At 44.7% G+C, this 13,682-nt stretch overlaps 1 protein-coding gene across 1 annotated transcript; it reads left to right on the top strand.

Annotated features, from left to right (window-relative positions):
• Window positions 1-2,509: 2,509 nt before the first annotated feature.
• LOC126232371 (serine/arginine repetitive matrix protein 1-like) lies at window positions 2,510-7,162 on the top strand. The gene is made up of 5 exons (XM_049942645.1): window positions 2,510-2,639; window positions 2,757-2,824; window positions 3,071-3,326; window positions 3,373-3,787; window positions 6,463-7,162. Exons 1-5 carry the CDS (start codon window positions 2,510-2,512, stop codon window positions 7,160-7,162), a joined length of 1,569 nt encoding a protein of 522 aa, XP_049798602.1.
• The last annotated feature ends 6,520 nt before the right edge of the window (window positions 7,163-13,682 follow it).

Genomic DNA, 13,682 nt, shown 5'->3' with positions numbered 1-13,682 from the left:
GAATTACTGTGTTTTCTCATACACAAAGTTACTTAGAAAACCGAACTTTCTATAAAACACACCAGAATAATATATGCCTACACTTTCGAAACATGTAGCACAACAAAAACTGGCAAATTATAACTTCCTTTGCAGCTCATACTACATGTGACCATACCATTGAAAGGCAGGGCTCTGAATCCTTACACTGCCGTAATCATTCTATAGATCCAAGAGAAAAGATGCATAAAGAATACCAGGGTACTTTCAGATTGGTCAGTTTTCTTTAAGGCTAATAGAAAAACGTTATTCTCCCACGTTAGTCCGCACTTTTCGTGACTAACAAATAACACACTTTCAAATTGTACTTTCCCAAAATAAATATGGAACATTCAGATACTTTGTTAATAATGTAAAGTATAAACTATTTTCATTTGCACTCAAATTGGCTTTGCTTTCACCATAAACTTACTTAACATATTATGATACTAAACTACCCCACTGTACAGTGTACATCAGTAGAACAACGATCTACATATTTACTATAGACCTCATTCACATTGCTATAAGCTTATACAAAACTGTACAAACATAAACAAACAAAAGAGCCATCAAGAAATAAACAGAAAAATTCCCAAAAACATTCTCTTGACCTGTTTCTTGAAAGTCTGTGCACTACTGGACTCTGGTGGGTGAAAATTAGAACTACTTACCCGACTGAACTGTTTCAGACCATCTGTCACTGTACAGGCGTGAGTCATTCTCCTGATACACCGGGGCAATATAAGGGGCCACTCCTCACAAGGATGGCTTGCTATGAAAGGCAACAGAATGGTACTTAGAACAGGGCCGGCCAGAAATTCTGCACGCGTGCGGTGCTCCTGCACACGTGCAACTTGCGGGTCACAGCGTGCACGCCGCAGCCGTCAGCGTTCATGTTTCAATCCACAGATGTCGCTTTATCCATTAGCTGAGATACTCTGTATTTATGTTAACAGTTTAACCCAGTAAGACAAGTAATACAATTAACAACCGTGGGTTTTTATTAAGGCAGCTTGACTGACGGCACGTAAATACGCGTAATGTTTTTGATCTAGTATTTAAGACAGAGAGCACTTAGCGACTTCCAACAAACCTTAGTCATGGTTTCAAATAACATTAAACCAATGCAAGGTTTCCTGTAACTAATTCTCGGTGCCCTCAGTTACATCCACATAATTTCTGTCTCACTGACCGATGAACAGAATGACAACCGCAGACCTCTCGATGATGACCTGTACCATTATTGCTATATGTTTCACCAGTTCCGTCTGAAATCTGCATAATAACCGACAATTAGATGCTTGTTATGTTTTATCGACTGCAGCTGAGCGTAGCCCTTCACACATTAAAAAAAAAAAACCTAAATGTAATTATACAACAATCGGTTTAATGACCAATTTTCCTGATAATAATGTAACACGGAGCAGAATGAGGCAATAATGCACAGTTAGTAAACAATAATTTTTAATTATGAAAGGAATAAATCCAAACACGTTTATCACTGGTCATGAGAAATGATATAGTTAATATCGGGCACAAAAGCACGGCTCATTGACAAACGCAAGCAGCCACGGGAGATTTTCATCACTGATGCTTGATCGAAACGACTGAGAACATAGATCTTCCGTTCTTTGCTTTTTCACAGTACCTGCCATTTCTCAGTACTTCTCTGTCAAAGTTACGGTCACCAGGGGTAAACGAGACTGGGTATGTCATGCTCTTGCTTGTAGCACATAAACAGGGAAGAGGAGCCGCCGCCGTTCATTTAGGACACACGTCTAATAACAGATGTCGCCGTCGCACACGTGCGCAGCACTTCCGCACGTATGCACACTGTGCAGCGTTTGGCGGGCCCTGACTTGGAACATTGTTGTGTACTGTAATTCTGTAAGAAAGCCACAGATGAAAACTGTTATATCCTAGCCAGTAATGCCACCCGAGCCCGCTGCCAAAAGGTTGGCAGCAGCAAAGTCCGGACGCCGTCCGCATAAGCAGCGCCAGCGATACAGGAAATCGCCGCAAGTCTGCGCGCGCCACCGCTGGCTTCTGGCTTCTTAAGCGCTGGAGTCGCGAGCGCTAGGACAGTTCTGGATTCTGCCGCTCAGTTGTATACTCGCCACCGCAGTGTGTACTTGCTAGTCAGTGTGGGTACATCGCAGCAGAGTTGTTATTTGTCGTCAGCCGACGCTGACCTAGCTGCCCCGACTCGAACTAGACAGATTTCTGTAGAGACAATGTTCACCACTGTGTTTCTATATCTTCGTAATAAAGATAAGTACCGACTTTCATTCAATCCGAGTGTTTGGGTTTTCATCTTTCTGTTCACTGTCCCAGCGGACCGGTCGGCCCGCTACTAAAAGTGTGGCGGTGTTTGTCGCTACGAAGGCCGTCACAAAACTGGCGACGAGGACTTCCGAACTCGTGTGCAGGGCTGGTTCAACTTGTTTCTTGAGATAGAATTTTGGGGGCTGGTTTCATTGTGTTCACTATGTCTGCCGAATTACAACAGTTGATCTTGTTACAGAGTCAGCAAATACACAGTCTGGTGGAAGCAATCGCCAAACAAGCGGCTCATCCACCAACACAAAAGGAACATGCACAAGCAGCACCACCCTTCCGTGCTTTTGATGCGGCACGAGAAGAATGGCAAGAATATTTCGCGCAGTTGCAGGCGCACATGACAGTCTACAAAATCACAGGTAATGAGCGGCAGCTTTATTTAATTTTCACTGCAGGCGTGGAAGTCTATCGACTACTTTGTAAGTTGTTCCCGGAATCCAAGCCAGAAGCTTTAGACTATGACGTTGTTGTTAACAAGCTTGCTGAGTATTTCGAGTCGCGAGTTCATGTGGCAGCAGCCAGATTCAAGTTCTTCAGATTAAAGAAACTGCCACATCAATCTAATAAACAGTGGTTAACAGATTTACGGGGCCTCACCCGTCAGTGCCGATTTAATTGTGTGTGTGGAGCTTCCTACAGTGATGTCATGTTACGAGACGCTATTACTCAAAACATTGCAGATTCTCGTATTCGTGCTGCTATCTTAAAGTTGCCTGACCCGTCATTAGAGACTTTGATGAACATCATTGAAGCCCAAGATACTTTTGACTATGCTGAGTGTGAGTTAGATCAGCCATGTATTTCTCAAATTGCCTGTGCTAAGCAAGTTATGTCACGCCCGCGGCCCCACCGGCAGAGTCAGACTGTAAACACTAGCCGGCCGCGTCATGTTAAACACATTCGTCAGCCGCGTGTGCAAAATGATAGACTTACGTCTTGCCCTAAGTGTGTTCTTGCTCATCCTCGTGAACGTTGCCCGTTAAGAAACGCGGTTTGTTACTTTTGTCAAAGGAAAGGACACATCCAGACTGTGTTTGCGTAAACGCAAGAACAATTCTAGTGCTGCCCAGCCCATGGATATTCATGTTATTCAAAGCCAGCCCGCCCGGAAGGTCGCGTTTAAAGATTCTTCCACGGTTAGTGTGGGTAATAAACTTGTTCGCAATAAGCCACCCACCCAGCCCTCTGCTATGCGACCCAAGCGTAATTCAAACGCTGTAAAACGTAATGTACAGACTGCAAGTGAAGCGGGAGTTGTTGTTCCACCCGCCCAACCCACGAGTTGTCGTAAGCAGCGAACACGCGCTAAACGCGCTGATTTTGTGTCTTCCGCCTCCACTGCACCGATCCAGAGACAGTGTAATAAACTCTTTGTGAAGCTACGCATCCAGGATAAGACCTTCAATTTTCAATTAGACACTGGTGCGTCTGTGACTCTCATAAATAGTGCTACGTATGCGGCTATCGGCCGCCCTAAACTTTCAGCGGCAAAACATTCTTTGGCTCCTTATAGTGGCGAACACATTCCTGTGTTAGGTGTATGTAGCGTGCCAGCCACATTCCGGGGCAATACAAAAACAGTTTCATTCACAGTGGTCCGCGCTACAGTGTAAACATTTTCGGATTAGACTGTTTTGACTTGTTTGGCATGTCTATACAAGACAATGTGCTGCAACTTAATTCTGTTGTTGTTCCTCAAGACAGCATAACAGATTTGTGTAAACGATACAGTGACATATTTAAAGACGAACTAGGTTGTGCTGCGAACTTTGCCGCTCATATTACGTTAAAAGATAATGCTCAGCCTCGATTTTTTCGTGCTCGTCCAGTGCCTCACGCCCTCCGGGCACCTGTAGAAGATGAACTTCGTCGTTGGCAAAACAACGGTGTTATTCACCCCGTTTCAGCGAGCCAGTGGGCTTCGCCCTTAGTTATTATAAAGAAACCGTCTGGCAAATTACGTTTGTGTGCTGATTTTAAGTCGACAGTTAATCCTCAGACTGTCATTGATTCTTTTCCTTTGCCTAGACCGGACGAGCTGATGGGTAAGTTAGGGGAAGCTTGTTTCTTTTCCAAAATTGATCTCCGTGAAGCATATTTGCAGTTGCCCCTCGACGAGCAATCACAACAGTATTTTGTCATAAACACGTCGTTGGGGTTGTTCCGTTTTCTGCGTTTGCCTTTTGGTTGTGCGTCAGCTCCAGCTGTTTTTCAGCGTTTTTTGTCACAACTTCTGGCTAATGTGCCATCGTGTTGCCACTATTTAGACGATATTGTTGTGTCCGGTCGGACGCCTGCTGAACATTTCCGTAATTTGGAGTGTTTGTTTACAGTGTTGTCTCAGGCAGGCCTACGTTGCAACATCGATAAATGTTCATTTTTCCTTACGGAGTTGGAGTATCTGGGACATGTTATTAATGCTCAAGGCATTCATCCCTCCCAGTCACATTTAGCAGCTATTCGTTATTTGCCCGCCCCTCGCAATCTGCATGAATTGCAAGCAGTTCTTGGCAAATTGACATATTATGTTAGGTTTATTCCTAATGCATCACAGATTGCTGCACCGTTGCATCGTCTCCGCCGTAAGAATGTTCCGTTTGTGTGGTCGGCTGATTGCCAATCAGCCTTTCAGCAGCTTAAAGAGGCTTTATTGAGTGATCGTTGTCTGGTCCATTACGACCCTAACAAGCCTCTGGTGTTAGCTTGTGATGCCTCTTCTTTCGACCTCAGTGCTGTGTTGTCTCACCGAGTCGGTAACACCGAACGTCCTATTGCGTTCGCATCTAAATTGCTAAACAAAGCTCAGTGTAATTATAGCCAATTGGACAAGGAAGCGTTGGCTATTGTGTTCGGTGTCACAAAATTCCATCACTACCTCTATGGTAGACCATTCTATTTAGTAACAGATCACAAGCCCCTGACGTCACTGTTTCATCCGTCTGAACCAGTTCCTCAGCGGACAGCTCAGAGACTACAACGTTGGGCTCTTTTGTTATCACAATACCAGTATGAGATACTGTATCGCCCTACGGCTCAGCATGCAAACGCTGACGCGCTTTCTAGATTGCCGATTGCTGCGGATGATGTCTTCGATTCCTCTGACGACTCTTGCCATCAGATTGACGCCGATGAGCACCAATCCCTCCGGGATTTTCCGATTGATTATCGTCAGGTGGCACGTGAGACAGCTACGGATCCTCATCTGAGTTTACTATTACGTTTTGTTCAACGTGGTTGGCCGTCCAAGGCAAAGGACATATCGGATCCTGTGGTTCGTCGCTATTATCCGCAACGTCATCTGTTGTCTGTTTCGCACGGAGTTTTGATGTTATGCACCGAGAATGACCAGCTTCGTGTCGTGGTTCCCCAAGTGCTCCAATCCAAGGTCCTCGACTTGTTGCATCAAGGTCATTGGGGAGTGGTCCGCACCAAGCAGCTTGCCCGCCGTCATTGTACATGGATCGGCATTGATAAGCAGATTACGCAGATGTCTACAGATTGTTCGACGTGTGCCAAACACCAAGCTGCTCCGCCTCAACGCTATTTTGAGTGGGCACGCCCTGCCGGTCCCTGGCAGCGAGTACATATTGATTTCGCTGGTCCATATTGGAATTCTCGTTGGCTCATCGTGATAGATGCATTTAGTAATTTTCCGTTTGTTGTGCCCATGCAGTCTACAACGTCTGCACAAACTATACAGGCGTTGACTTCAATTTTTTGTATTGAGGGTCTTCCAGAAGTTTTAGTGTCTGACAATGGTCCACAATTTACCTCTGCTGAATTTGAAAGTTTTTGTTCTGCCAATGGCATTCGCCATGTTCTTACTCCGCCGTTCCACCCTCAATCGAATGGTGCAGCGGAACGTTTTGTACGCACATTCAAGGATCATATGGACCGCCTTCGTGCTACGCACTCTCGTCAGCAGGCCCTCATCACGTTCCTGTCGTCGTACCGGACCACGCCACGCGACGGCCCTTCGCCTGCGGAGCTTCTCCACGGCCGTCGTCATCGCACCCTACTACGGTTGTTGCACCCCCCGGATCGACCCGCCGCTTCTGAGCATCGCACGCGTTTTCAGCGCAATGACGCCGTTTTTTTCAGAGTTTATCACGGTCGCCATCGTTGGGAACGTGGTACCGTGATAAGTGTCCAGGGTCGCGGTTTTTATACTGTTCAAGGTGCTACTGGGGTGCACAGGAGGCATCAGGACCAGTTGCGCCGCGCTGGCCGCCCGGATTCTGCCGCTCGTTCTTTGTCCACAGATTTGGTCCGCGGCGGGTTCCAGCCGCGCCTTCCGACTTCGCTGCCGCCCCCAGGGCAGCAGCAGCAGCCGTCGCCACGCCGACAGCCCGTCCCGTTGATGCCTCCCGCGCAGCTTCATACGGGAGCGCCCCGGGTGGTCGCTCCAGCGCCTGCGGTCCCTCTTCAGTCGCCGCCGCCTTCGGAGCTGATGGACGTCGACCCCTCAGCCGGGCCGCCTTCCCAAGCGGTGGCTGTGCAGCCTGTCCTGCAGCCGCTTTCCTTGGGCACCCCCAAGGAGTCTGACACCGCAGCGCCTTGTCCGGCGCCCACTCAGCAGCCGTCGACGCAGCGTCAGGAGACGCTGCCTCTCTTCGTGGGTCCCGACGCCCCGTCGCGTCCAGTACCAGAAGCTGCACCCGTGGTCACAGGCGTGCACCCTGACCTCGGTTTTCAGTCGGTGTTTCCCGAGGCCCCGCGCAGCCAATGCTGGGGTGCGGACCGGGGACTGCCACCGACAACAGTCTCTGCCCCGGTCTCTTCTGCTACGCCTGCGGCCTGACACCTCCCCCGCCGTCGACGCTCGCCACGTCATTATTCAACGACGGTGCGGCGATTTGTGGGGGAGGAGTGTTATATCCTAGCCAGTAATGCCACCCGAGCCCGCTGCCAAAAGGTTGGCAGCAGCAAAGTCCGGACGCCGTCCGCATAAGCAGCGCCAGCGATACAGGAAATCGCCGCAAGTCTGCGCGCGCCACCGCTGGCTTCTGGCTTCTTAAGCGCTGGAGTCGCGAGCGCTAGGACAGTTCTGGATTCTGCCGCTCAGTTGTATACTCGCCACCGCAGTGTGTACTTGCTAGTCAGTGTGGGTACATCGCAGCAGAGTTGTTATTTGTCGTCAGCCGACGCTGACCTAGCTGCCCCGACTCGAACTAGACAGATTTCTGTAGAGACAAAGTTCACCACTGTGTTTCTATATCTTCGTAATAAAGATAAGTACCGACTTTCATTCAATCCGAGTGTTTGGGTTTTCATCTTTCTGTTCACTGTTCCAGCGGACCGGTCGGCCCGCTACTAAAAGTGTGGCGGTGTTTGTCGCTACGAAGGCCGTCACAAAAAAAACCAAAACGAGGTCCTTCTACAAAATACAAATGGAATCCCAGTCAATCACTCCTGGTTATCAGGCAATAGTCAGGTTGGTATCACACTGCTGTCCAAAGCAGCTCCAGACATGTCTTTGCTGACCATTGGTCTCAGTCCAATCCACTCCCGTCATTGAGATTCCAGTCCAAAGACGTGCCTGGAGATGACCCGATAATCGAGAGGAATCGTCTGGGGTGCCATTAGTTTCGTAGCAAGATCCCTTCAGTTTTAATCCACAGTGCTATGTGAACAATGTGCTATACACCGTTTTATTGCCCTTCATTGCAGACGATGTTGAGTTAACATTTCAGTCAGATATGCCTACCTGCATATGAGAAGAGCTTCTACTGCTCGTCTTTATGCTTTCCGAGACCTGCCGTGCCCAATTGAGAATGTAGTGCTATGGGCAGGGCCCTCCAAACATATTGGGATTTCAGTGCTCCAGTCCACAATTTAGACAGAATTTGGCATGATATCCCCCAGGAGTACACCCAACAACTGTATCAACCAATATCAAACTGAATTACTGCTTGCATATGGGCTACAGGTTGTCAATGCATTAATGACTCCCTCAGTTTGTGATGCTCTTCCTGTTGAATAACTCATCCAAGTGTTCTGAAATTGTAATCATTTGTTTCTCTGCACATGAACAGCACATTTACTCATTTCAACCCTTTGGATAATTCCTGTGTGGTGCAACTTTCTTCTTTCCTTAGAGTGTACTTAAAAAATTGTGTAAACAGCCTTATAAGTTCACCATCTTAAAAGAGCACACAGGCCCCTTTGAAATGCTGTAGATGGAGTGGAACTGATACCTGCCCGTTGTCTGAGCCTTCACTGCTGACATAAGCCACATCATTGAAGAGGTGTGTATGTGCCAGTCGATTAAAAGGAATCAGTGTAGTACAATGGATTGAAACCACAGATTAGACCTATTATCTTTGGATGTGCCAGTGAATTAAGTTGCCCAATTTGTTGGTGCATCAGTGAAGACTATCCAGCTTGTCTACAAGGAATGTTGTATCACTTGCAACCACATAATGTGGCATAATAATAAAAGTGGCCACATTAAGATCCTAACTCGTAGTTAGTCATAGAGATGAACGTTGTAAGTTGCCATTGACAGTCAGTCTCAAACACACCAGGAATCGCTGCAGACCCATGTGTACTAGTTTTCAGCAAAATATTGTGATGGCAAGTTGCATGCAATGGGTCCCTTGCAGAAGACTACCAAGGCATAAAAATGTACATCTTGTCAGTGGAGCAAATACCACATAAACTGGACAGTAGGTGACTTGAATAAGGTTTTTAACGTGCAATGGGCAGAGGATATACACAGTGTCTCAAAAGTTACAGAACAGTTCTGATGTGTTACAGCATCCAAACAAATTAGACCTAAGGTATTCACACCATGTTTGCCTTATGTGACATAGTATCACAAAGTTTTTATGCAGGTTAATCAATTTCAACATGTGTGCACCAGTGGTGGTGGGCACAATTTCCAGTCTGTTATCAGGATCTATCCACATTCAGCACATTATATCTGCATCACCGGTGGCAAGGGCGGAAATGATTTTGTTCATTAAATTTTAGAAGTGGTTGACAGCTGTTTGGTAGACTCTGTCCTTGGTATATGCTCATAGAAACACGTTTCTAATGCCTGGTGGCCTAGAACACCAAGGAATAGGACCACCCCTGCCAAGTCAGCATACGTCGTAACACCTGGTCCGCAACATCTGCCACAGCCTGAGCCCACCATATTAATGGAAAAAGACTGTGTCTCGGCAGTCAGCCAGTCATAGTGACAGCCTGAGCATATCAAGGTAACTGCTTTTTTTCTGAGGAGAAAATGGTCCCAGAATACCATCAACCGCCAAACAACACAACACATTCACTATCATGTACCTCTTCCATCACAGTATGTGGATTGGTTGTGCCGGCAGTTGGTAATATATCACTATCTCCTCACAGGATATGTATATACTGTGAATTGCCAACAAAACTGGCACAGTCATGCATATTTAAATACAGGGATATGTAAACATACAGAATATGGCACTGCAGTTGGCAATGCCTATATAAGACAACAAGTGTCTGGCACAGATGCTAGATTGGTTAGTGCTGCTACAATGGCAGCTTATCAAGATTTTCGTGAATTTGAATGTGGTGGTATAGTGGGCATACGAGCAATGGGACAAAGCATCTCCAAGGTAACAATGAAGTGGTTATTTTCCCGTATGAGCATACAGTGAATATCAGGAATCTGGTAAAACATCAGATCTCCGACATCGTTGCAGCCGAAAAAAGATCCTGCAAAAACAGGACCAACAACAGAAGAGAATCGTTCAAAGTGACAGAAGCGCAACCCTTCTGCAAATCGCTGCATATTTCAATGTTGGGCCATCAACAACTGTCAGAGTGTGAACCATCATCGATATGAACTTTCGTAGCTGAAGGTCCACTTGTGTACCCTTTATGACTGCACGACTCAAAGCTTTATGCCTCACCTGGGTCCATCAACACTGATATTGGAAACACGTTGCCTGGTTGGACGAGTCTCGTTTCAAACTGTGTCGTGCAGATGGACATGTACAGGCATGGAGACATCCTCTTGAATCCATGGACACTGCATGTCAGTAGGGGACAGTAGAAGCTGGTGGAGGCTCTGTAATGGTGTAGGAGGCATGCAATTGGAGTGATATGGCTAGGTATGACCCTGAAAGGTGACACATACGTAAGCATCCTGTCCATTGGGGATTCCGATGGACAATGATACACTTGGAATGTCCGGAATTGCTACAAAGTGGCTGCTCAGAAAAGATGCGTCATTCACAGTGTCAATTCCTTCCATCGCTACTTCAGACAATAGTCAAGCCCATGAGGCACAATCGATTACTAAGCCAGCATCCGGCATGCACTGTACAACTGATGCGTGTTATCAAGATCTTACATACTTTGCTCAGAGACAATTTTCTTGTGTTTGTTTGCATATAATAAAAGTAATGTGTGGCTAAATACTTTAACCAAAACTGAACATGAATGCCCAAAAATAGAGTGAAGTTCCAATATTTGCAGCTCTTGATATGTACATGAACTTTACTTTTAAAAACAAGAGTAGAAGGCTTAGATATATCATACAAGATTTATTTTCTGGTATATTTTTTATAGTGATATCAATGTAGGTAAGATGTAAAGAGAGATTGAGAGTGGGCAGGTTTGTTTTTTAAATAGTGAGCCTTCATAATTGTGAAGGCAAGATTTGTCATTGAGTAGGTAGACTGGTGCTGTATCTGTGTTGAAAGATATTTCAGTTCCTTCAAGAAAGTCAAATTTCTTGCCTTGTTCTTTTCTACACTGTTTGCAGAATGAGTTACTGGGCAAGAATTATGGCAAAGTCGGATTTGTTCTGGATGTTAAAACAGAGTGCATCCCTGTGCTTCTACCAGTTTGTTGATTGCTGAAGTCTGGACATACCTGACATTTGATATTCTTGCTTAGTGCTTTCAGTACTGTGGATGATATTATTCTGTATTTTGTTGGTTGTGAAGAAGCTTATTTTTATGTCATACAACTTGAAGAGGTTGGCAATTTGGTATGAAATCTTCCATAAGGAAGGTCAGTGTTTATTACAAAGATGGTCTTCCCGTTTGTGGGTGGTTGTCCAGAAATTGGTTGGTTTAGTTAATGTATTACAGCAGGATTGTATTAATTACTGGAGGCAGCTGATTTTACAATTTTCGTTTCTTTATATCTTTCACTTGTATCCATTGGGTCTTTAAGCATGTGATTAAACATTCTTATATTGATCTGGATAGCAAGAAGTTATGGATGGTAACACTGGTAATTGTTGGCTTCCTGGAAATTTCAGCATTATATAAAGTTTTGTTAATGTTTTCTGGTGTTTCATTTCTACAGTGACGTGAATTGAATTTTGTGGTGTAATTTATTAATTTCTTCAGCTAGTTTTCTATTTCCTGTGGTTGCTCTGTTGAAAAGAATGAAATGAGAGTGTTGCAATTTTCTATATTCACACTGAATAAACAGTCATAAACATCCCCAATGAATAAACTTAATCTTGGTCCCTACAGCTGTTGTGCTATAATCTAGTGTAAATTCCTGCAGATACGAAAGGGATTTTGAACTTGTGTCCATATAGTTTCCATAACCTGCACTCATATGCAATACTTATAGAAATGCTTTTGGTTGTTGTTCAGTACAGTGGTTCTACCTGACAGCAGTTTCTAGTGACTTATTAATGCATTACTGTCCCAATAGTAATTTTTGCCACACACTGTGTGTTTCAGGACCTGCGCAACCTGCCAAGCAGAACACTGCCGCCTCCCGACAGTTCTCTCAAAACCCGGTGATGTAAGCAGGGGGATTAGTATGCTTTTGAGTCTCGCAGCCAGACCACTAACAAGGTTTTGGCTCCTGCTGAACACCAAACCCACAGACAGTCTGGTTTTCTTTTTGTGAAAGTGAAAATTGAATCATTGCGGGTGCTGTGATTGTCAGTTTCTATTAACATGACACAAGCAGAGTGGCAGGTATTATAAAAAAATGGAAAGGAAAAGAGCTCCCATATCTTGGCTAACTGTTGTTTACTTCTTTGATTTGTTAAGCAATGCGCTAATAACGGCAGAATGCCAACGTTATAAATTGTACGAGGTGAAGTGAGATATTACACTTGAAATCATTACAGCCCACTATAAAGTAGTGATTGCTTCGTCCAAGTGATCAAAATGCGGTCCATAAAGAAACCTTCATTATTCCAGTAGGCAGTTGGTCATTGATGTTTAGTATGCTTGAGAGCTGTTCTTTGTTCACACAGTTAGTGATCAACACAGTGTTGCTCATGAAAAATGACATCTTAGGCGTGTATTGACCTAACAAAAACTCCTAGTTAGTGAGCAGAATGTGTCTTTAAAGATAATTAATTCCAAATGCAGTCATTTGAACTTTTTACTCACTGAGGCAAGAATTCCTCTAAGGTTTGAGATGGTTGTAGACGCTTCTGGTAGTTTTGTAACCAATGACAACTGGCTTTGGTGAAACTTGTTACGTGTTCAGATAATGAATTTATACATTTGTCTATCTGGCATGGCAGTTCATAATATTTTTCCCTTTCTTCTGTGGTGAGGGGGGGGGGGCCTTGTTCTCCTGTGCCCTAGTCAAGAGGACCAACTGTCATGGTCATCATTTTGGGCCCTAGGACAATGCCTATTTTGCTATTTGGAGAACCATGCAGAGGAAGGAGCACCATAAGTAGTTTATCCAGACTGTTCAGTATCATTTCTCGATGTCCCAGCTTTATATCACTTGGTCCTTAGTTTTGGAATCCAAGTAGTTCTCATCACAAGCAATTGCAGCTCTTTCTATCATTGTATTTGAAACACCTACCTTCTGAACTGGATGGTCTGAAACCCTGCACCCTGAGACATACACGAGAGTGTGGTGGCTTGTGGTACACACCTTGGCCCATCTGATTTTCATTTTACCAAAACATCTAAGATTGACAGCCTTCCTTCTCTCACAGTTGACATGAAGTTGATCATGGTAAATGTTGAAAGCTTGAGGTTTTACTCAAATCTGAAGATATTGTCATGAGAACAAAGATTTCTTCACATCACCATATTTAAAAATATTGCTCAGCATATAAAAAAGGAAACTTTGTTGCCATTGTGAAGAAACTATCCTGACACTAGTTCCAGGTTACCTGATGGACACAAAAAGAAGTAACTATTAAAGTGTAGCGTACATACTTACCATGTGTAATAACATGAGAGAGAGCAAATTATATATTATATTTCCATAAACCTTCAAGATACTTTCATTCTGTAACAATATGTTGTCTTCTCAAGTAGAAATATTTAATTTCCAGCTAAACACATATTGCTTACATGCCTGTAACAATATTCATACTAAAAAAACTTTAATCT

Source organism: Schistocerca nitens, unplaced genomic scaffold, assembly GCF_023898315.1.
Source record: "Schistocerca nitens isolate TAMUIC-IGC-003100 unplaced genomic scaffold, iqSchNite1.1 HiC_scaffold_468, whole genome shotgun sequence".
NCBI lineage: Eukaryota > Metazoa > Arthropoda > Insecta > Orthoptera > Acrididae > Schistocerca > Schistocerca nitens.
The sequence above is the reverse complement of the archived record's forward strand: the minus strand, read 5'-3'. Positions and strand labels throughout refer to the sequence as shown.

Excerpts from the sequence above, each read along its gene's own strand:
- LOC126232371 (XM_049942645.1), top strand. The coding sequence starts at position 2,510 with ATGTCTGCCGAATTACAACAGTTGATCTTGTTACAGAGTCAGCAAATA. Across the intron at positions 2,640-2,756 it reads ACAAGCAGCACCACCCTTCC|GCGTGGAAGTCTATCGACTA; the intron begins GTGCTTTTGATG and ends TTTTCACTGCAG. Across the intron at positions 2,825-3,070 it reads CAGAAGCTTTAGACTATGAC|TTGCCTGACCCGTCATTAGA; the intron begins GTTGTTGTTAAC and ends GCTATCTTAAAG.